Raw genomic sequence first — 24055 nt, forward strand, 5'->3', positions numbered from 1 at the left:
TCGAATTTGGCATTTTATTAGGTAAGTATAAAGAAATATTCGTAGAACTACTAAACCTACCTGTGAATGTGTCCACCTTTTTTATTTTTGTATTCTAGCTATAATTTACTAATTAGCGCCACCTTACGTTAAAATAGTATAGTATTATAATATTATCTGTGATTTATGAATGTTGGTAAATTGCGCGGGGCTAATCTTGATATTTTGAAAGCTTTTTAATATTATACGATTTATATGTGTGGTACATACAAAGTACAACCATTACTTAAATATAATATAGAAATAAATTGTGTTAGTTCAAAGATTTGATTTGAAGATTTCAATTCAATTTTACTGCAATTAATAGGTATTTAATTTTTTATTTTGTACAGAAACTTCGTAATAAATAAAAGTAGGGTTAAGAGAGCAAAGGTTTGTTTACATCACGTATGTACTAGTAGGTTTTATCCAGAAGTTGTATGTTATCGAAAACTTGACCCCTTGTTCTATTCGCATTATCGGCTCAGTTGTTATTCCGCAATGTATGTGAGAATGTGGTTCGTGGGAGTATTTTTGCTTTTTCATGTGGTTAGTGTTTTTTATTTTAATGCTTTGTAATTTTGTAGTTATCACTATATTATATGGTAGGTATTTAAATGTAATATATGAACATATTGTGAAGTTCGATTATTATAGACATCGTTCAGATAATGGTTTCATTAATTTTTCAAATTCAACATTCAAATTGTCTGATGAGTCATCCTTGAAATACATTGCCTATATAATTCCGTTCAATAATATTATATAAGTACCTATAAGTCTATTTCATTATTAAAAATAAATAGTAAATTATTATTTATTTATTGAAAATTGGTAGTTAGTAGTTGGTTACCAAAACTTTATTATTTTTTAAAATTTAATACGTATTATATTCTAATTAAATATTATTTCTTTGTTTACATAGGTGTCTATTCAAGCCATTGTAGCGTTATTTAATGTATGTATATTTTAAAAAATTATACGCAATTCTATTTTTAAATTGTTTCAAAATTCTATTTTATAAATAGTTCAAAATATTTGAGATGCTTGTACGTGTTTCTATAGTGAGTTGCTGTTTTAATACATATTTAAGATAAACATTATTTTTGTTATGACCTTTTATCTGTTTTTTATAGATACAAGCACAACCTGGTTTTGGTCATTCTTATTTAGGAAACTCACGCTTGGTAAGTATCTTCTTAATATTATTATTTTAATTCCATATTTTAGTTAGTTAGTAAACTGTAAATTAGTCTAGTTGTAACAAAATACCTACTCATAATGTTTTAATGAAGTATGAAGTTAAAGTACATAAAAATATTCTGGTTTGTATTCTTATTCAAAACCACAAAACCATCAAGGTTTGTCAAATAAAGTAATTAGAAGCCCCGACTTTTCCAATTAGAACGGAAACTTTTTTGACACTTATTTTTCAATAGATGGCGTAAGTATTCTAATTTCTAATACACATATTATATAGAAACAGTTCATAAAAAATATTAAGAATTCCATCGCATAAAAGAAAATACGATATTGATTATTATTATAGTAGTACTTTTAACATGTTTGTTGCCTCTTAGCGATGACTAGCCCGAGACATCAATAAAAAATAAAATAAAATAAAAAGCCTTTTATTTCCACACACTTTGGATAGTTTTACAATATTAATTTGTGTTAGTTACAATTTGCAAAAACAAATTTTTAAAAATTTAAATTTAAATTAGACAGTTATACAAATACAAATTGTTAGTAATGTGTTAGTATTAATTGTTGTGTTGGATCCCACATTGGGTGAAGGCCTACTCCATCTTCCTCCACTGATGCCGGTCTTTACCGCAGGAAGCCCAGTCCTTACCAGCTATATCGACAATGTCATCAGACCACCGTCTGATTGGTCTACCTACATTCCTCAATCCTTCTGGTCCTTTCCACAATGATGTTTCCGATGTCCAACGTCCGTCAGTATTGTCCGTCAGTACTCGAATGTTGCAACTTATGTGTCCACTGTCCAGCCCATTGTCACTTGAGTTTCAGTGCCTGTGTGAGAGTGTCAGTTAAATTTGTTTTTCCTCGGATTGATGTGTTTTTAATTTTATATATTTTCCTTAGGTGAGACATCAATAGTAATAAATAATAATACTGTTGTTATTAATAAATTCATCAATCGAAATCAATTGTTTCAGTGTCATCAATGGAACTGCATAAACACAAAATTAAATCTGACTGATGCATTACCGCCAAAGGATAAATACTGGAATATTTTGTCCAATTTTTTGGCGCCAGAGTGGCAGGAGATTGGGCAGAATGCTGTGAACGCGTGCTATGGGGAGAGAAATAAAAAATACACCAACACTTGTCCTGGACAAGCTTTAATGCATTGCGTTGTTGATCAAATGATTGATGTAAGTTGTTAAAAATGTTAACGTATTTGATCAGTTTTAAGTATAAATTTAAGACGAACAGAAAACAGTCGATGCCAACGCCATCTAGTTTTATAATATCTAGATTAAAAACAATATAAAATCGATGAGAATAGCTGTGTTAATTATATATCAATTTATTTACTTTTAATTTCGTTTTTAAGAACTGTCCTGCAGGGCGGTGGAACCAGGAAGATGGATGTGCATCTGTTTCATCTTTGGCTGCTTACAACTACATGTTCTCACAAAGGTAAATATCCCAAAAACATATGACACAATAAGATGAGAAGAAAAGAGTACCTAGAATTAAAAAAAGAGCGTGTGAGCACACGTGTCAGAAGTGAAACTTCTTTGACAAGATTCAAAGATACCAAAATCGTCGCCTTATTCCATGACGTCTCAACGCGTCTAAAGAAGTTTCACTTCTTTTCATCCAGGAATATACAGGTTTATGAAATTTAAAATGATTTCATTATCTTTTGCTGTTTCTTTGCAGTCGATACAACAATCTCGAAAATAATCTGCCGAATGAGCGACGACCCTCTTGGTTTTTACAAAAGGTAAGGTCTTTTTAGGAATATGTATAAAAATTGTAGAAATCTCAAAATGTAGCTGGAGTTTAATCGAAATGTGTAAACTCACGTTCATAGACGTAAGTTTACACATTTCGATAAAATAAATGATTTCATAATCATTTTTTTTTTGTCTCTACTTCAGTCGATTGCATCTTGTTTAAGTTACAATATCATTTTTTTTAAGTTGTTTTTTTTTATAAATTACAGTATTTCAACACAAAGTGCTGCGATTTGCCACCGTTATTTGGAGAAGATATGGTTAAAGAGTGTGGATTTAAGAAATTCATGGAATACCACATCCATACTGCACAAACAGACAGGCCTTTTAGATATTCCTTGCTTAATCTGGTAAGTGAAACAATTGAATATTACATACTTAAAAACAATGTTATAATGTGAAAACAATTTATATATTTAGTGTCGTTTTAATTTTTTTAGGCTCCAACAACTACCGAATCTGTAACTGAAGATTCCTCAGAGGTAAGTAAGATGAAGCTTCTGAAGTTTTTCCGTTCAATGTAGTCTTTATTATTAACTACACTAATTAAAATATAAGAAAATTTCATAAACAAATGTCGTCATTCAATGAACGCGCTAGTCATTCAATCAAATAGCAGATTCAACTAGATGACTGTGACATATAAAATGTGTATTGTTCTGATACGAGCTTTGAATATAATGTAAACTGCATTGGCGATTTTTAGCGTCATAAAAACTCATGTCTATTATCATAATATAAACTACTAGCTGTTCCCCGCGGTTTCACCCGCGTGGCTCCGCTCCTGTTGGTCTTAGCGTGATGATATTATAGCCTATAGCCTTCCTCGATAAATGGGCTATCTAACACCGAAAGAATTTTTCAAATCGGACCAGTAGTTCCCGAGATTAGCGCGTTCAAACAAACAAAAAAACAAACTCTTCAACTTTATAATATTAGTATAGATTATAAGCTCATGATTAATTTGTACATTTTAAACTTAGGAAATGGATCCCCTCGAATGTTGCAATCTAAGTGGATTTATCGAAGACTCTTGGCGCAGTGAGTGTCACTTCGAAATGTCGTGGGATATGAACAAACGTCTCGGGTTCATTGATGTCAGTTCACACGAACCTTCCACCACTACCACAGAAAGAGTCCCTAAAGTTAATGATGTTAAAGTTGTACCGCTTTCGGTAAGATAAAAATGTGTTAAGTTATTTATTTATAAGCCTTTAAATAGTAACTATCTGATTGTAAAATTGTCTGTAATGAATTTTCAGTTAAGTTGTAATGTTTTATTTATTTAAACTCTTTATTGTGCTGCTAGAAATACGAAAAATACAAACAACACTTATTCTAAAAGAAAAACAGCTCAGAAGGCGGCCTTATCACTTAAGAGTGATCTCTTCCAGGCAACCAACTGATAGAAAGATAAATAATGAACTAGAAATAGGGTAGAAAGTATACGCAAAGATAAATAAATAATAATGTTATAGTTACAAAAATAACAAAAATATTATTACTTATAGATTATAAATAAACTAAATACTATAAAAAAAACATACATAAACAAAAATAAACGTATCTTATGTAAAATACATACACAAACACTGATAAATTCTCCCCTGCCCGAAATTATGCGAACGAGTTGTTTTTTGTTCATGTTTTTTATTGATAATGATTATTATTAGTAAAAAACTTATTTTTCTGGCCAGCAGCTGTATCAGTTTTATTTAAATCGATCGAATAGTTTTTCTGTATTCTAGCCATTGCCACACATTCATATATTTTTCATATTTCTTTTTACAATCTTCCTAACGACTAAATTTTCATTTCAGTGCGAAAAAGAAACCTGCATTTTCAAAAAGTTAAACGTCATTAATGAATCCGGTATATTAGATACAGTGGCATTTACAAAATTACTAGATAATATGACAAATACATATCCAGAATGGACTAAACCAAAAGCAAGAGTGATGACGCAGTGTTTGAATAAACTGCATCGAATGTATGACGCTGAATGCAGTTTGAATGAAGTTCTTCAGTGTGTATTTGATGTGCTTTCTGAGGTAAGGAAACTATTAATTCAAAGAAAATTCCCATTCTCATTGAGATGTTTCATGTCAGAAAAAAGAAGCATATTATATAAATTCTATAGCCCCATAACTATCTCCGGATCCAAAAAAAATATTGCTCCATTGCGACTAAATAAATTTAAACATTAATTTATGCTTCTAAATGTAAAGATTTAAGCAATTATTATTAATACCAAATACTATTCAATTGATTTTTTTAAAGGATCAAAATTTATCAATCGCTCAATACGCCGGAATTAAAAAGAGCGCCAGGAACTTCACAGATACGTTTAATAATAATATTATACTACGTATACAAATACCTAATAGTATTATCTATTGTTAGACATACGTATGGTCATACAATATCCATACTAATATAGTCTGTGCTAATATTATAAATGCGAAAGTAACTCTGTCTGTCTGTCTGTTACTCAATCACGCCTTAACTACTGAACCAATTTGCATGAAATTTGGTATAGAGATATTTTGATACCCGAGAAAGGACATAGGATAGGTTTCATCCCGGAAATCCTACGGGAACGGGTTTTTCTTTGAAAACGCGGGCGAAGCCGCGGACGGAAAGCTAGTACATTATATTTAATACTTAAAATACCTATAGTATACAAAAGAATAATGTTAATTATAATTATATATTTCAGAACTGTCCTCAAGCTCGGAAAGATGATCCTTGCAAGTAAGTACACGTCTCATTAAATGTTTGGTTTATTAATTTTTTATCATGTTAAATTGTAAATGTAGTTTTGTACTACATTAAATTCTTATCATGTTCTTTTCCAGACAGAAAAACTCAGACACTAAGGATATCTGCCAGATAAGCGGAGGGAAATATACACCGGTACGTCCATCTTAATCTTAATCTTATCTTAATTCTTAATACTATTATAAAGGCGAAAGTTTGTATGGATGTATGGATGTATGGATGTATGGATGTTTGTTACTCTTTCACGTAAAAACTACTGAACCGATTACAATGAAATTTAGCACACATATAGAGGGTAACTTGGATTAACACATAGGATAGGTTTTATCCCGGAAATCCCACGGGAACGGGAACTATGCGGGTTTTCCTTTGAAAACGCGGGCGAAGCCGCGGGCGGAAATCTAGTTTAATAATAATTATAATATAATAATTTTACTTACGTAGTTGCGAAAAAAATACCAAATTCATACTTCTATTATGTTGATAGTCAGTCAGTTAAAAAGATAAAAAAAAACTTATGAAAATATAGGTAAATCTTAAAGCCCAAAGCTTTCAATAACTTTATTAGCTTGTCATAAAATCTACTAAATGACGTTTTTAATTAATTAATTTCTAAAATTCCAGAAGTACCGTCGTCAATTCTGTGGTATCCCCAACTTGGTGCCACCACACATTCTTTCCGAGTGCGGTGTGACGTCATTGTCCACTTTACAATATGTCCCGCAATATGAGAAAATTAAACCTTATCGCTGGGAAAATAAGGTTCATGTAAGTAATATGCTTGCTTAGTTATGCTGTTTTCTAACCTAACCTAAATAGTACACTATAGTAATGATAAACGGGGCATCTCCATACAATAATAATAATAGTTTAAAAAAACTAAAAAACACGCTTTTTATAGAAAACCGAACTAAAAAATAGAAAATTTTTATCAAATTAGTGTATTGTCATCGGTCCTCAATAAATCTACAAAGTTTGAACGAAATCTGGCCGTAGTGGGTCAAAATCGCGCCCAAAGAAGTCGGTTACAAACATACAGGTGAAGCTAATATAAAGCGTGTAAAAAAAGAACGCACACGTGTCAGAAGTGAAACTTCTTTGGAAATATTGAAAAATACCAAAATCGTCACCTTGCACTATGACGTGACGGTATTGCTATGACGCGACCTTACTACACTATACTACACTATAATACTACGTACTACACTATAATAATGATAAACGGGGCATTTCCATACAAAAAAAGAACGAGCCGAGCACACGTGTCAGAAGTGAAACTTCTTTGGAAAGATTGAAAAATACCAAAATCGTCGCCTTGCATCATGACGTGACGGTATTGCTATAACGCGATCCTGAAATTTTATTCTCACCGCGCCTAAAGAAGTTTCACTTCATAAATGCGTGAGTTGTACAAATGTGAAACCTAAATAAATTTTTAATTAAATTTAAAATTAATTTAATACAAACAGTAAACGAAGTTTTGTTACTCGACCTTTAATTTAAAATGAGCTTATGCGCCACAGTGTTTTGGTAACGGATAATACATGTAAGCAAGAAACACATATTTAATGAATAATTTTTTAATAAAATAATGAATAATTTGTTTTTTTCAGTGTAAAGAACTAACTCCACCTACAAGTTGTCTCCTCAACAAAATGGGAGTTCTCAGTAAATACGGTTTCGTAGACTATTTCAGCATGAAGAATCTAATACATTCCTATAGTACATCCCCACTATATGAGTTGTATTTTAGCGTATTTCTTACAACTCCATTGTATAAAGAATACTGTAGTTCTCCGAAGAAATTATTGAATTTGATCGACTTTATGGTTATGGTAAGCTATTTGTATGTTTAATTTAACTTTATAAATTACCCAAATTCCTAATTTATGTGGTTATTATATATAGTAGCTGTGCCCCGCGGTTTTACCTGCTTTTCTCCGCTCGAATTCGTATGATGAGAGCCTATAGCTATCCATGAAAAAGTCTATCTCTATGAGTCTATCAATCGATTTTTTAAATTGGACAAACTCTTCAATTTTCTATTAGTAGATATCTCTATGATAATACAATGATAAACTTCAATAAATGTAATGTGCACACAAAAACTTTTTTAACTTCTAAAACTATTTTCCAGACCTGCCCAGTATCAAAGCGCAAAGAAAACATACCAAAATGCAGGAAAATGTTCCACGAATTGAACACGTCAGTGCCCCAAGAAATGACAAGGGATCAACTTACACAGATATTTAGAAGCATCCATAATTCCATATCAACAAAACCAACTAGTCCTACAGTACAAAAAAATAAGGCGTATTATAAAACTAATAAACTATTCGATTTCGGTATTTTCGGTGCAAAAGATGCGCCTCCAGTAAATATTATTGATGTTAAGCCAAAACCAAAGACTTTGGTTATCCTCCCAGTGTATCAACGTATGTCCAATAAAACTACGGGATTTCCGATTAATTCTTTGCAAAAAGATGGAATTTATAGGTCTTAAGTAATTTATGTTTATGAAATAAATATTTTAAGTACACTGATGTTTTATTTACATCGATTGCTTTTCTTTTTAACTCTTGGTAAAGCCTAAAGGTATATTATGGCAGTGAATAAGTAAAATCTGTTTGCTACTAAATTGAAAGTGATATATAAATATCCTCGGCCTCATTTCAACATAAACATACCAGCAAATTTTTTTTTTCTATTAAGACTTCTGACAGTTCTCTAGAGGCCAAGTTTTGAAATATGCCAATTATTTATATCATTCTAAAGCGCGTCACACACGGTGAAGATACAATAATATTTTATCTTAAGATACGGTTATATTTTATATTATAGTATCTTAAGGTATCCGGTATCAGCGTTCTCACCATCATTTTTCTTATTGGCATTGCGTACTAAGACCCCGGCCCTGTAGAACCGCCATCCTGTTACAAATGACCCGAAATTTTGTGGGTCAGTCAGAACGCTGATACCGGATACCTTAAGATACTATAATATAAAATATAACCGTATCTTAAGATAAAATATTATAGTATCTTCACCGTGTGTGACGCGCTTAAGGCCAATTTTTCAATGCTTGGATAAAACTTATTTGTCGAATAATGTATAAAACTAACATTTTAAAAACGTATTCTAATAGCCCGTATTTGACAGTTTACGTGACATTTTAATATTATCGTGTACTTTATTGGACGGATAAGTTTTATCCAAGCATTGACAAATCGGTCCTAAAAGTATATGTTATTAACTTATTAGTGACTACACGACACTACACAACTACACGTTTCCAAGTAAATTGTCTATAGAAAAATGAAAAATCCATTATGTAGTATATGAGTCTTTTTCATTGATCGATCTTATTTACAGACAAATAAGTCATGTCTTATATAGGTAATATGTTCTGGTTCGCATCACACCGAGTTATTTTTTGTTGTTGTTACCGGGAATCGTAACCGGGACCTTTCGTTTCTAGTCTCAGGCGTTAAGCACTGTACCAAAGAGGCAGTTAATAATTTTTCTCTTTCTGAATTGAATCCATTACCTATTATTTCAGGCATATCTTATATTATTTTTAGGGAAAAAGGTATGAAGAAAATAAAAACAAAAATCGAAGCAATGTGTAAAATATATTCATAATAATTATTTCTGTAAAACAGAAACTATTGTACTTAACAAAATCTTACAAGTCTACAGTTTTAATACAATTCATTATGGGTTCTACATCAAAATTTGTCAGTCTTTTAAACATTTTCCAATTTGAATTTTATTATGAAGAGAAGTTAATTTTGACATTCAATAATATATAGAGGATAAATAGCCTTCTTTTACGTATTAGATTATATAAATATCAAACATTTAAAAACAAAATATGTTACAATACCACAAAAATTGTCATAATGCGTACAATTTATTACAAACTTAAGTAGTAGTTCGTCTTCAAACTTTATGAACGCTGTTTTTTTTATTTAAACCGCTATTTTATTTAAATTTCATAATAATAAGATTTCTGTCAGTGTCCATAAAATTTGGTATGAACTGTATTTTTAAATAAATAAAGAATATAGCAAGACAATAGGCACGCGAGTTTTACTCAAATGTTAAATAATAACAATTCATTTAAAAATAAGTAAATTTGAAACTACCGTCATTTTCCAAACCTAAAATTGTTTATTGCATCAAATTTTAAAGCATCGAATAATAAATGGCAAGCGAAAATATATTCGAGTACTTATTAACTAAATTTTTAAACTGTACATTATATGTAATACAATTTTAATAGGAAAAATACTTATTTACATAAATGTCATTTGATCACATACAAGTCTAAACTAAGACGATTAAGTAATAATATTCAAAACACAAAAACTATCAAACTATGCTAAGTATGAGCCAGCACTCTGTAAAATATAAGACATACATTTATACAAAAATGTACTCTAAATATAATGGCTTAAGAACCAAAAAATAATCATAAATTATTACATACGATGACTCAAACCAATTCGCAATTTTTTATAATATAATATAGACGAAAACTGATTTCGTAAAATGATTTGCCAATTATAATTTTTTGATTAAATATATGGATTACATTAAGGTGATTGCTACGATCTGTTCCCAGCCAATATCCCGCTAGATGGCGCTGAATTCTACATTTCTAGTTTATTTGAGTTTTTGCGTAATTGGAATAGTCATCAAACCTAGGAATAGTCATGGCGGTTACTGAATATTATATTTTATTGAAATATGTTATATCATTGCCTTAAAATCCACCCAATTCGGTAAAATTATGCGTTTTAACATCTGTCATTGCATACAGGGTCGTTTACACACACAGACGTATACAAAAATGATAAAGATTTAACTCTAGATGGCGTGAATGTAAAGCGCGTCACACACGGTGAAGATACTACCTATAATATTTTATCTAATCTAGTAATATTTTATATTACAGTATCTTAAGGTATCCGGTATCAGCGTTCTGACCATCATTTTTCTTTTTTCGCTGTAGAACCGCCATCCTGTTACAAATGACCCACAAAGGAGAATGACCACGGGTGGTATCGGTAAAATTTTAGTTGTGCCACGTATTCGTTATATTGTTAATTCCTATTTGTATTTATAATGATCATATGTATCAATATTAAGTCTTAATTAAACCGGATAAATTGAAATAATAGTAAAAGTAAAAGTTTTTCTTTTGAAACATGTATGACTACGTATGGAATCGGTAAAATACTAGTTGTGTCACGTGTTCGTGATATTGTTAATTCCTATTTGTATTTATAATGATCATATTTATCACTATTAAGTTGTAATTATACCGAATAAATAGAAATAAAAGTAAAAGTTTTGTTTTGACACATACCTATATCTATCTCTCTTGCAAACGTCATATGTCATAGTTTCTATTTGAAATGTCAAATGAATGTGTTCGACGCATTGTTCGATGTTATTTTGAAATAATGTTTAAATTACGATTTACTTTTCACATTTGTCTTGTAAATTAAAATATTACCTATGTAATAAATGTAAAACTTAACGTTCATCGTTAGTTTAACTCGATTAAGTAGTTTTTTGAAGTGTTGAATAAAACTATTGTTTTATTTTTATTGTCGCGAACTGCGGCTTATTTACATAAAAACTTTAATCATATCTAAAAGTACTAACATCAAGCTTTAAATTGAGCTATATTTCATCTTGACACAATAAGTTTGATTGCGATACCAAGTGCCATAGTCACTTGGGCAATCTCCTGTGGTTTTCATTTTTCTGTATGGGTAGACAAAACTTCAAAACGCCACCTGCTACGGTTTATATTATTATGAACGATTAGCTTTCCGCCCGCATTTTCAAAAAAAAACCCGTATAGTTCCCGTTCCCGTGGGGTTTCCGGGATAAAACCTATTCAATGTGTCCAAGTTACGTTCTATATGTGTGCTAAATTTCATTGTAATCGGTTCAGTAGTATTTGCGTGAAACACACACATACACATCCTCACAAACTTTCGCATTAGTAGGAAGTAGGATTGTTATAAAAATAAAAGTTATATTTGTTGGCGTAAACTATTTTATTGTAATTTTGGGAAATAAATAATGTCAAAATTGATTACCTACAATAAAACGCAGTTTTATTTTATTACCTACATTACACTATTGTTTTTTTTTATCAAAACATGTATTTGAAGTAGCAAATATGATATTATGCTGATCCAAGCATTTTCACTCAAAACTAATATCACTAATGATTTGTAAAAGTAAATTATTTCAATATACATTTCATAACCAACAAGTAAGAATAATTATTCATACAACAAATCAAAAACACTATTTACTATGGAAAAAAAACCAGGAAGGTGAAAAACATATTTACGATTTCGATGCACTCGACTTTTAGTAAAATAATAGGTAAAAATATTATTATGGTTTTGATCACAGACATATCTGTGGTTTTGATTTTAGCTACTAGTATCAGAAAGCTGCGTGTTCAATGCACGTCGGGGTCCCACAACTGTGGAGGAAGGAAGGTAGAATACCTCCATCGAATAAGTGAAGTTTTTCGACATACTCGATTTGCCGGCCGGCCTCAATGAAGATTGTCCGAAAGTTGTATATGTGCTCTGTAACGAAAAAATTTCGCTAGCGCGATTCAGAGTGAGGTGTCGTACAATATACCTAATGAAGTTTTTCATCTTTTTATTTTACTGCAAATACAAAATAAAAATTAAACAATGGTAATGTAAATTCTAAACAAACTACTACCAAAATACAATTAGAACAAAAATCATTTGACTGGTTGATTTCACCCAGAGGCCAGAGGCGGCTCGTGACAAAATTGTATGGGTGTTCACTTGAAATAAAACAACGAAAATACAATAGCGTAGCAGGATAATTTATTACAAAAAAAAATGAGCACCACATTTTATAAATGTCTATAACACTAAAAATTACAAAGTACAGGCTATTTCAAAACGAATTCAATGACTAGGTATCAATAATTAGTAAATCACCGAATTTGCATTCGCGAGCGTAGGTATCCATAGTGTTTGTCACTGACGGTCACTGACCTCTATAACTTATAGTTATAGAGGTCAGTGGTGTTTGTTGTGTAAACATGTATGTATTTGAGTAGTTAGTAGCATATTATATTCTGAATTTCTGATCCATGCCTATTCACTCAAAACTAATTTGTAACAGTAAATTATTTCAATAGGTAGGTATTTGAACATTTCCCAACAAGACGTAAGAATAATTATTCGTAGGTATACAAGATACAATAACAAATCTAATACACTATTTATTATTTTATTATTTACTAGCGGTCCGCCCCGGCTTCGCCCGTGGTACATGTTTACGTTTTCTCTCCATAAGAAGTAATAGCTAGAGAGCTAGCGCAAAGCTACCTGTATGTATTTGACCAGACCTGGATTTTTGTGTGTTGATTCCCCTATACCTACTATACATGAGATGAGGAGTCACTAAGCCCAGAGTGGTGGACGGGGCGCGCGCTTAGGTAAGACAGGTGGAAATTTTTGGCGAACTTTGAAACCATTTGACCACGTCTGCCATTTTGATATTTGAAAATAGATTATTATTACTATCGGAAAATAACAATGGCAGACCATTATCACGCGGATAACATTCTGGCAGACACTTATGAAAGTGCTGAAAAAATACAATTTTGAAAGTATTTGACCAGATCTGCCATTCATATATTTTATTTATTAGGTCTTAAAAACTTATTTTCGAAACGGCAGACATTTTCATTGCGTACAGACTTCAGCAGACAACAAAACTTTACAGACTTCAGCAGTCAACAAGACTTAGCTTCTACATGGTCAGATGTATATATGTATTACGTTCCCTGACCTTACATCAATGATTTACTTTATTAATGTTTTTATGGTCATTTACATTTAATTTTGAAAACTATGGAATAAAATTTATAAATTTGATGATACAAAACTAAATATACATTTGTAAAGAATCTCAAATATAAAGTTGTGTTGCAAATAACAAATCATCATTTAAATATTTAGTTTATTTCTTTATTTAAGAAACAATTAACAATTACAAAACAACATAAAAAAACACGCATGCATTTATTGAAATGTTCATTCATCATCACTATCGTATGGCGTTGTGTGACTCGTCTTCATAATCCATTGAATCGGATTCTGTAAAAGTAAAACGTAAATTATATAATAAAAGAAATGAGTCATTATAAACTTACCTAGTAAGGCAATGCCTTTGATGTCGCACGATGCCGCCGCGCCGCCAGTGTAGGTACTTCTGCTGCTACATGAAAATATGCTAGGGTTGCAACAAATGGGAAATAAAACAATTGTGATTATTACTATTATGATGTAATCATTTATTCATATTATGTACATTCAAAACAATTGCTATTATTAAATCTGATGTAATTATTTTTTCATAAATATATAATTATTATTAATTACATAATATATTGCACTGTGAAATATTTACGTATCACTTTATTTTTGATGTTCTTTATTGTCTTTTATAAAATTTAAGTGACGCATTCGCATTGGGATCAACAATCCGATAAGAAAAGAATGGAGACAACATATACATAGCTTTGATTTCAATTCTACAGATACAAAATATACAATCTATCTAAAATGATACAACGGATGTTTCCTGCGTTTTCTCGTCAAAATACCGAAACAACGTAATTATTGTATAGTAGTTGGGCGTGAAAGTAAAAAAACAAATGAAAAGTGTTTTCCATATGATTATTTATTAAATTTACGCGATTAAGAATAATTTCAACGATACAATTTAGTAACCGAGAATTCAGAGGATTAAAGAAAATACCTGCCTGATCATTTTATCAAACTCTAAAAGAATTATGGTTATTTCGCATCACTCGGTTTATTAGTTTGGTAATAATTATTAAAGGTAGTTACAACCCTAGCCATTGAGTCGAACGGTAGGCAACACAATATCGACTTTGTGCGGGTACATATGGTACATTTCTTCTTGCTGTGAAGCGTAATTATTATTATTAAGATTTTTTAGGCTATTTTGAATCAGCTGTTCTAATTTAATTCTAGAAATTTATTAAAACGTGATTTTTTTAAAAGTATATTATGAGTTTATAAATACCTCAACCAATAGTTATTGTGTCCTATCCTCATTTCTTTATATCTTGGTAGTTAACTAAAGTGTTAAATTTACATAACCTCAACAACAACATTTACACTGCCACTGCACTAAAACTAAACTAACTAGCTCTCTAGCTATAAGAACCATCCTCGTACTTCAAGGGATATAATAAAAAAAGAATTATCGAAATCGGTTCAGCCGTTCTCGAGTTATGCGCTTACCAACACATTTTGCGATTCATTTTTATATATAAGACTAGCGGTCCGCCCCGGCTTCGCCCGTGGTACATGTTTACGTTTTCTCTACATAAGAACCATCCTCGTACTTCAAGGAATATAATAAAAAAAGAATTATCGAAATCGGTTCAGCCGTTCTCGAGTTATGCGCTTACCAACACATTTTGCGATTCATTTATATATATATACTAGCGGTCCGCCCCGGCTTCGCCCGTGGTACATAATATTTACGTTTTCTCTACATAAAAACCATCCTCGTACTTCAAGGAATATAATAAAAAAAGAATGATCGAAATCGGTTCAGCCGTTCTCGAGTTATGCGCTTACCAACACATTTTGCGATTCATTTTTATATATAAGAAGATAAGATTATGTGAAAATAACCAGGAAGGTGAAAAACATATTTACGAAAACATAGTAACATAATATGGCTGTCGCTACAATAATTATATTTCAATTTTATCTTTTTATACCTAGTAGAACTGGCCGACGAATAAAAAAAATCGTATTAGAATAAATACAATAAATTACGGAACAAAAAAAGGATTGTAACTGAATTAGGTATGTTTGTTTCTGGGCGCACCGTTTTCGACGACGCGACGCGCGACGTAAGCGTATAGGTATAGGTACCTACTTTGCTAAAACAAACTAATAAAATTGTGTGTCTGTCTGAAAATTCGGAAAAGCATATTTTGCAAGTTTGTAATTACTTTGATAGTTTACCGATTTATAATAATTGTAATTGTAATTGTATAATATATAATTTGCAATGTGGTGAAATTTCATAAAAATCACGGGCCAATTTTTTGTTTTGAATCCCACCGAAAATATAATTGCGTTATTAGAATAATTAATTACTATACCTACCCACGATCAATTATTACAATATAGTCTCAAATGCATACTAGAGAAATATTGCAATTTGATTCAATTAAAATGCATAGCATACAAAAATAAATTCACAACACAAGAAATTCCGCGCGCAAATCATAGCGCGTGTCAATGAAATCAAGAATGTTTTATATCAAGCCGACGCGGACGACGACGCGACGCCGAACAAAAGTACCTACGACGGACGACCACGCTTCGAGTTGCCAAACAACATGAGTAATAAATTGTTTACAAAAAAAACAAGTTTTCCATTTTTCTGTATGAGTAGACAGAACTTCAAAACGCCACCTGCTACGGTTTATATTATGAACGATTGTTATAAAAATAAAAGTTATATTTGTTGGTGTAAACTATTTTATTGATCAATAATTTTGGAATTTAAAATTGTCAACATTGATTACAATAAAACGCAGTTTTATTTTATTACACTATTGTTTTTTTTATCAAAACATGTATTTGAAGTACCATATAATATTATGCTGATCCAAGCATTTTCACTCAAAACTAATAACACTAATGATTTGTAAAAGTAAATTATTTCAATATACATTTCATAACCAACATGTAAGAATAATTATTATTATTCCTACCTACAACAACAAACCTAAAACACTATTTACTATGGGAAAATAACCAGGAAGGTGAAAAACATTATATTACCTATTATTTACGATTTCGACGCACTCGACTTTTAGTAAAATATAGTAGGTAAACATAATATTATGGTTTTGATTTTTGCTACTAGTATAAGAAAACTGCGTGTTCAAACTACTTGTTTGTCTGTCTGAAAATTCGGAAGTACTTTGGTAGTTTACCGATTTATAATAATATTGTATATATATCGTTGTTTAAAAAATATTCAAACACAATAAAATATGATATACTGATTTATCACTGGTTTCAGTGATGAACTGATGAGTCAATGTTAGCCACTATACTTTCGTCATACGTGTGTATGATTGATGTGATTTGCAACGTGGTGATATTTCAGAAAAATCACGGGTCAAATTGTCCCACCGAAAATATAACTGCGATAGAAGAATAACTATACCTACGATAAATTATACATAATACAATATAGTCTCAAATGCATACTAGTGAAATATTTTATTTGAATCAATAAAATAAAAAAATAAATAAAAAATAATAATAATACAAAAATAAATTCACAACACAAGAAAATCCGCGCGCAAATCATAGCGCGTGACAATGAAATCAAGAACTTTCGAGCCGACGCGGACGACGAAGGAGCCTAACAAAAGTACCTACAATCATAGGCGGCTCGTGACAAAATTATATGGCCGTGTTCACTTGAAATAAAACAACGAAAATAGGTACCTACAATAGCGTTAGCAGTACAAAAAAAATGAGCACCACATTATAAATGTCTATTTATACACTAAAAATTATAGAGTATTTCAAAACGAATTCAATTATTATTTAGCAATAATTAGAAAATCCCCGAATTTGCATTCGTGATCGTATTCATAGTGTTTGTCTACACTAATATTACAAAGAGGAAAACTTTGTTTGTTTGTTTGATTGTAATGAAAAGGCTCATAAACTACTGGACATTTTACCAATGTTTGCAAGTTTGTGATTACTTTGATAGTTTACCGATTTATAATAATTGTATACTTATATCATTGTTTAAAAATATTCAAACACAATATGATATAGGTACTGATTTATCACTGGTTTCAGTGATGAACTGATGAGTCAATGTTAGCCACAATACTAATCACTTTCGTCATACATGTGTATGAACTATGATTGATGTGATTTGCAATGTGGTGAAATTTCATAAAAATCACGGGCCAATTTTTTGTTTTGAATCCCACCGAAAATACATATATTACTAATTGCGTTATTAGAATAATTAATTACTATACCCACGATCAATTATTACAATTTACAATATAGTCTCAAATGCATACTAGAGAAACATTGCAATTTGAATCAATTAAAATGCATAGCATACAAAAATAAATTCACAACACAAGAAATTCCGCGCGCAAATCATAGCGCGTGTCAATGAAATCAAGAATGTAATTTTATATCAAGCCGACGAGCGACGACGCCGAACTAAAGTACCTACAGTACCATTTACCTTCAGTGTACAATACAGTTTACAGACCTACGACGGACGAACAATAATGAGTAATAAATAAAAAAAAACATAGTTTCTAAGGTCATTAGTTTTATTTTATTTTATTGTTATTTTCTTTGAACGATTGGAAATGAAATTACTCAATTTTTACACAGAACTTTGATTTATTAGAATTATGCTCATTATGCAGCATAAGATAACGAACGCGAATGCACGACATCTAGCGCGTCAATGTCTAAACATCGCCTTTCGTTTAGACATTGACGCGCTAGATCTGTAATAAGTATATAGTCTATGCGCTAGATGTCGTGCTTTATGTCGTGTTTCGCTTGGCAAAAGTCACGCACACTACTGTAGAAGTGTCAAATTTTTCCGGTATTTTACTGTTGTTTTTCTAAGTAAATATTGTAAATTATTGATTAAAAAGGTCGAACGCGCACACATTTCATTATAGAGAAGTGATAAAATGATTAGTTTTAAAGAAATAGTGTCTGTGTTAAGTGTTTAGAGGTAATCAAAAATGTATGGAGGGACGGTCGGAACATCAACCTTAAATTGGACATAGACAACAAACTAAAGATAATAAAATTACCACAAACATAACTGAAATTGTACAAATGCTAAAATTACAGTATATTTAAGTTTATTTTATTACATCTATTTTAAGTAATAGTTAAGAAAATAATGCAAATTACAATTTGCGTAAATCAGAATAATGAAAAGATTTTTTACATTAAATAATCGTATGCCTGGCATACGTTACATTTATTTCATTTCGTTCGTTTCGATTTTAAAATCTTCTATAGATAGACGCACCATAATTCAGACGCTCAAAGTTATAAATATTCTGTTCATATAGCTGCCATTTTGTACTATCTACTATCAACCACACAGAGTAAATATATTTTATTAAAATAGTTTTTCAAATTCGAATTTTTAATATTAAAGCCACTTCACACCAATAACTTTATTAAGGCAACTACAAACAGACATTAAAGCCCAATAAAACCGACTATCTCTTTATACTAAACTGCAATGTAAAGGCCGAATTACACGTATTAAGGCATGTTCAAACTGATGCTATCATAGTTTCTCATGGATCGCGTTTCCAAGTTATGGGTCGTGTTCATTCTGGACAGTATTTCTTGTTGTAGTGCTTTTAATGTTCTAGCAGCAGAGTGGTCAGTGGGTGGGGCCAATAGGAGGGCTCTACGGGCGTGTGGTAAAGCGTCTGCGGGTTTGTTAAGGGCGAGTATTGCGCGAGACATTGCGTATGCGCATTCGAATGCGTTTGGGCGGAGTATGGAGGCCCGGGCTGCTAGGTCTAACGCTTCAGAGGGTTCCTGGAAAATAAGAATAGATAGGTTATTGTGTGTTAAATTCTATGAAGGGCCGATTTTTCAATACTTGGATAAAACTTATCCGTCCAATAAAGTATTACACGATAACATTAAAATGTCACGTAAACTGTCAAATACGGGAAATTAGAATACGTTTTTAAAATGGTAGTTTTATACATTATTCGACGAATAAGTTGTATCCAAGCATTGAAAAATCGGCCCGTAGTATTTTATGTAGTTAAGTAAGTTTTATGTGAGTAAATTTTAGTTTTGATTTCAATAAAGATATACACTAATTTAACATTTCAATACAATTTTATAGATATTAAAGAAAGCTAACAGCATGGTAATTGGATTTGCATATAATCTATCTGTAACATGTTTATACCAAAATGGATTCAGAAGTTTTTGCAAGCAAAGCGCATAAACATTGATCCACCTCATAGATAAACCCAGTTATTGAGTTAAAACATAACAAACAAACATAAAAAATCTTACAACAATCGAACAATTAGTTTGAACGTTACAAATAAACACAAAAATCTTATCAAAATATTATTATACTTACATTAAGTTTCCGCTTACACCTCGACAAGTTAAGCAGCAAGTTAGTCTTAAGTTGCACAAACGCAGCCAAGTGTTCACTTGGTACGGTAGTGCCCGGGGTTGTAAGTCCTTCGTCACTTATTAACGGGTTGATCTTTTTCAACGCATATTGGTATCTATGTGCAGCTTCAGAGGGTCTATTTTTGCGGTAGAGGAGATTGCCGTCTTCTAGGAGCTTGTTTAGGAGGATTAGCCTGTTGATTGTGAGTTAATGTATTAGAGTAAAATTGATAGAAACAGTAAAAAGTATTGAAATGATAGATAATAATATCATAATTTTCTGTAAATGTTTTGTGTTTATTAAGTTCTGTATAAGATGAATAGTGAATATGTAGTAGGTATCTTTAAATATATGTGTCTTGGTTATGTGTTCGTTTTGATTTTTATAATATTTGACATTGAAATAATTTGTAGCTGTGTTGTTTTGTATTAAAATACTTACATAAATTCTGGTTTGCCTGACGCCATTACCCATGTCGTGGGTCCGAGTTTCGCTCCTTTCCTCAAAAAACAATTTACCACCTGTAATCAACAAACAACAATTAATTTATATTATATGACTCATATTTATATAATTTCGGCAAGTAGTAAAATTAATTCAGTTCAGTTACTTTAAAATTTTAAATCAAACGTAAAACTTAGTTTAAATCGTATTAATATTATTAAGTACTTATTAGGTAAGAAAAACTCATATAATTCAAAGTTACTATTTTAAATTGAAACCTTATTAACTTATATAACGTATAAAATCTTAGGGAAAATAATCTAATGAATAAATCGCGTTTAAATTCCGTTAAAAAATATTTAATTTCTACACTTATTATTTGTCAACTTTATTTTTTTTGAAGTGAAAACTTCTTTAGCGGCGTTGGGTATAAAATCTTAAACTCGCGTCAGGACACGTGGCCTGATCGAAAAAGTGTAAGACGGATACCATTCCAAAATATCAAACATGCTCAACGTTAATAATCAAGTTTTCACTTTTGCCGGCACTCCCGGAGTGCAACCCGTCTTTTTTTTTTAATATTTTTAACTTTTTCATATACTTACAGCAACATTCCTCTGTCCGATCGCCCGGTCCAACGGCCTAAGACCGCTATGGTCGACCTTCTCTAAGGAAGCACCTCGTTCTAACAACATTTCGACCAGGTCCGCCGGTCCTCCGCACGCTAGACCGAGCGGGGTACGACCGTTGCCGTCGGGTTGGTCTGAAGATATATTTGGAATAAGCATGATAGAAGTTGTTATTATTTCGGGTTATATTCATAAAAGACTAGCAAACCGGGCGAACTCCGTTTCACCACCAGATACACTTTTCTTTGCTATAAACCTCACGGAGCCCGAGACTTTTCCAACGAATGCAAAACCGTGGAAATCGGTTCGTGTATTCTGAAGTTATAGCGTCAGGAAGGAAAACCCGACTTATTTTAATATAGTAGATTATAAAACATAATATATTATCTATCTTATGATAAATATTGCATACTTTTGATGATTATCTTATTAGTAGAATAATTGACATGATGAATAATATATATTTAACAAAAAGGGCTATTATAACGCCTTTAGTACATCTACGCATTCGTATGCGGCAGCGAGTCTCTGTGGAACTACTGCGTAGCGAAATATCTGCGGAACGTTAGTACACAGCAATGTTTTCGCAACATTTTCGCAATGATATGCCATTGTAATTTTCGACGACTGCAGGTGCTGTCGTAATTTTTGTACGTATTTTTAAATTCTGTGTGTCCAATTGCGTATAATACGGGATAATCTCGAATAGAATGCAAAAATAATTCAGTATTTTCGGCATCCATGGTGCGAAAATCTGTCCTCACCGACAGATCACAAGCTGACGCATTGCGATGCGAAACATCACTAGCGAAACGTATGCGTCTGTGTAACGGCCATTTCGCAGGTCCTTGCGAAACAATACTGACAAGGACGCAACTATTTCATCTATCTATGTGCTAGAGTGAGATATATCATATGTGACAGCCTGCCACACTACTTACAGTTTTTTCGTTGTTTCGCTGCCGCATACGAATGCGTAGGTGTACTAACGCCTTTAATACGTTGAGTCTAAGTATACTCACCAATAGCAGCGCCCTTATCGAGCAGCACAGTGACAGCCGCGTGCCGCGCGCGCAGTGCGGCCCAGCCCAGCGCGCACACGCCGTCTGCGTCACACGCCGCAGGGTCAGCACCTGGGATTAAATAATTTATTTTATATTATAGATTAAATAATCTTATATATAAAAATGAATCGCAAAATGTGTTGGTAAGCGCATAACTCGAGAACGGCTGATCCGATTTCGATAATTCTTTTTTTATTATATTCCTTGAAGTACGAGGATGGTTTTTATGTAGAGAAAACGTAAATATGTACCACGGGCGAAGCCGGGGCGGACCGCTAGTTTATTATATATTCGTTAAAATTCCCAAGAGGGGCTTCGCAGACCTTGCGAAATTTACTATCGCCCATATTTAGTCTTGCGCTACTATTGTCATCTATTTACATAATAAAGTTATCAATCATGCATGCTATTAAGAATTGTCACTACCATCTTCATATTCTTTCAAGAACAACAGCACTTAATATGAACTTAATATCGCCACAAACTACGGGCTTATTTAAAAACATAAAAAACATAATATTAACAAATTAGGAGTAACTTTTATTTCGGAACAATAATAAGTTTTCTTCCAACATAACAGTCTTTGGTACATTTTCAAATATATCAAGATATAATTAATAACGACAATCGCTAGCGTATGTAACGCTTAAAATCGAGAGGTCTGTCAAATCACGAGAGTTTTAATATTTATCTCAAAGGCGGGCAACACGTTCGCGTTGCCCCCTGACAACGCGAATGCTTATGGGCAGCGGGCACTTTCCATCAGATGACCCGCCTGCTCATTTGCCTACTATAACCATAAAAAAAATTACTCACAATGCGCCAAAAGCATTTCCAAAACATCAGCATGTCCCTCCGCAGCAGCCAAAATCAACGGGTTCTTCCCCCCCGACCCCGATACATCCGCCCCAGAGTCCAATAATCGCAACACTAGTGCTGTCCTCCCGTTTTTACTCGCTAACGCAAGTGGTGACATCTGGCGAGCGTTTAGAGAATAGGGTGTAGCTCCTCGGATAAGTAAAGCATCGGCGATTGCAGCATGGCCGGTTGAACAAGCTGCTGTTAAAGCTGTTTCCCCTGTTACTGGGCAAATACCGTCCGGCTGGAAGAAAATTGCAAAACGATAAGAGAATAAAAAATAGCATTTCATAAAAATATTGCTGGTTTTTTACATATTTTATTGAAGTTTCATACTTAGTAAATTCTAACATATCTTATCAACACACTATTTTTATATTTGTCGTCGTATATAACATACATCGAATAAAATATACCATAATTTATATAATTTCTATCATTTAGGCACATTGTTACTACACATTAATGATAATTATAAAAAAATGAAATATTTAGATTATTTTATGTCATAACTATTTGTGGTCATATCCAAAAATTTTATTCATTTCCCAGTGTTTCACTAATAATTTTGTTAAGCTTTTATTTTTGATACTGACAAAAATATTACGATACTATCGAATACTTACAATCAACTCCGCAGTATCCAACAAATACTCCACAATATCCAAATGCCCGTTTTGCGCGGCAGCTATCAACGCATGCCTCGCACCAGGCACCAATTGCTCAATGTTGCTATCATCAATTTCTATCGAGTTCCTATCGTCCTTGCCGGTCTGGCAACCCAGGAGATAGATCACTGTGTCTCTATGACCATTTTTCGCTGCGTGCACTAATGGTGTTTGTTCTGCTGTATCTGTATGGCTTAGGGAGGCACCTGGAAGAAATAAAAGGCTATAAATACAGGGAAAGAGATAAAAAAATAACGACTTTTGCTAAGAATGTCATA

The 24055-nt window shown here is 32.1% G+C and overlaps 2 protein-coding genes and 1 long non-coding RNA gene across 6 annotated transcripts in view; 2 read left to right on the top strand and 1 right to left on the bottom strand.

Moving 5' to 3' along the window:
• The window catches only part of LOC149482663 (uncharacterized), a 382500-nt gene that overhangs the window by 129396 nt on the left and 229049 nt on the right, over positions 1 to 24055 (top strand). The window lies entirely within an intron of this gene.
• On the top strand, positions 464 to 8328 carry LOC149482673 (uncharacterized). 2 transcript variants are annotated; one of them, XM_089703472.1, is made up of 15 exons: positions 483 to 567; positions 944 to 976; positions 1155 to 1205; positions 2202 to 2420; positions 2603 to 2688; positions 2935 to 2998; positions 3221 to 3361; positions 3452 to 3493; positions 3995 to 4186; positions 4832 to 5062; positions 5731 to 5765; positions 5870 to 5927; positions 6417 to 6560; positions 7406 to 7627; positions 7930 to 8328. In XM_089703472.1, exons 1-15 carry the CDS (start codon positions 520 to 522, stop codon positions 8293 to 8295), a joined length of 1932 nt encoding a protein of 643 aa, XP_089559598.1. In that variant the 5' UTR covers positions 483 to 519; the 3' UTR covers positions 8296 to 8328. The 2 variants fall into 2 exon arrangements, with proteins under 2 accessions (XP_089559599.1, XP_089559598.1); XM_089703473.1 differs by lacking the exon at positions 944 to 976 and having other exon boundaries at positions 464 to 567.
• rols (zinc-RING finger and ankyrin repeat domain-containing protein rolling pebbles) overlaps positions 18721 to 24055 on the bottom strand; it is a 130223-nt gene continuing 124888 nt past the window's right edge. For all 3 annotated transcript variants that reach the window (XM_089703242.1, XM_089703241.1, XM_089703243.1), the window contains 7 exons: positions 23736 to 23983; positions 23068 to 23353; positions 22210 to 22320; positions 21164 to 21321; positions 20556 to 20635; positions 20076 to 20307; positions 18721 to 19510 (listed from right to left, as the gene is read on the bottom strand). In XM_089703242.1, coding sequence (XP_089559368.1) covers positions 19226 to 19510; positions 20076 to 20307; positions 20556 to 20635; positions 21164 to 21321; positions 22210 to 22320; positions 23068 to 23353; positions 23736 to 23983 — 1400 coding nt within the window. In that variant the 3' untranslated portion in view covers positions 18721 to 19225. The remainder of the gene's footprint in view (positions 19511 to 20075; positions 20308 to 20555; positions 20636 to 21163; positions 21322 to 22209; positions 22321 to 23067; positions 23354 to 23735; positions 23984 to 24055) is intronic.

This window comes from Colias philodice, chromosome 14 (genome assembly GCF_061535455.1).
Source record: "Colias philodice isolate Cphi_HAF_F1 chromosome 14, ilColPhil1 Martin Lab GWU primary, whole genome shotgun sequence".
NCBI lineage: Eukaryota > Metazoa > Arthropoda > Insecta > Lepidoptera > Pieridae > Colias > Colias philodice.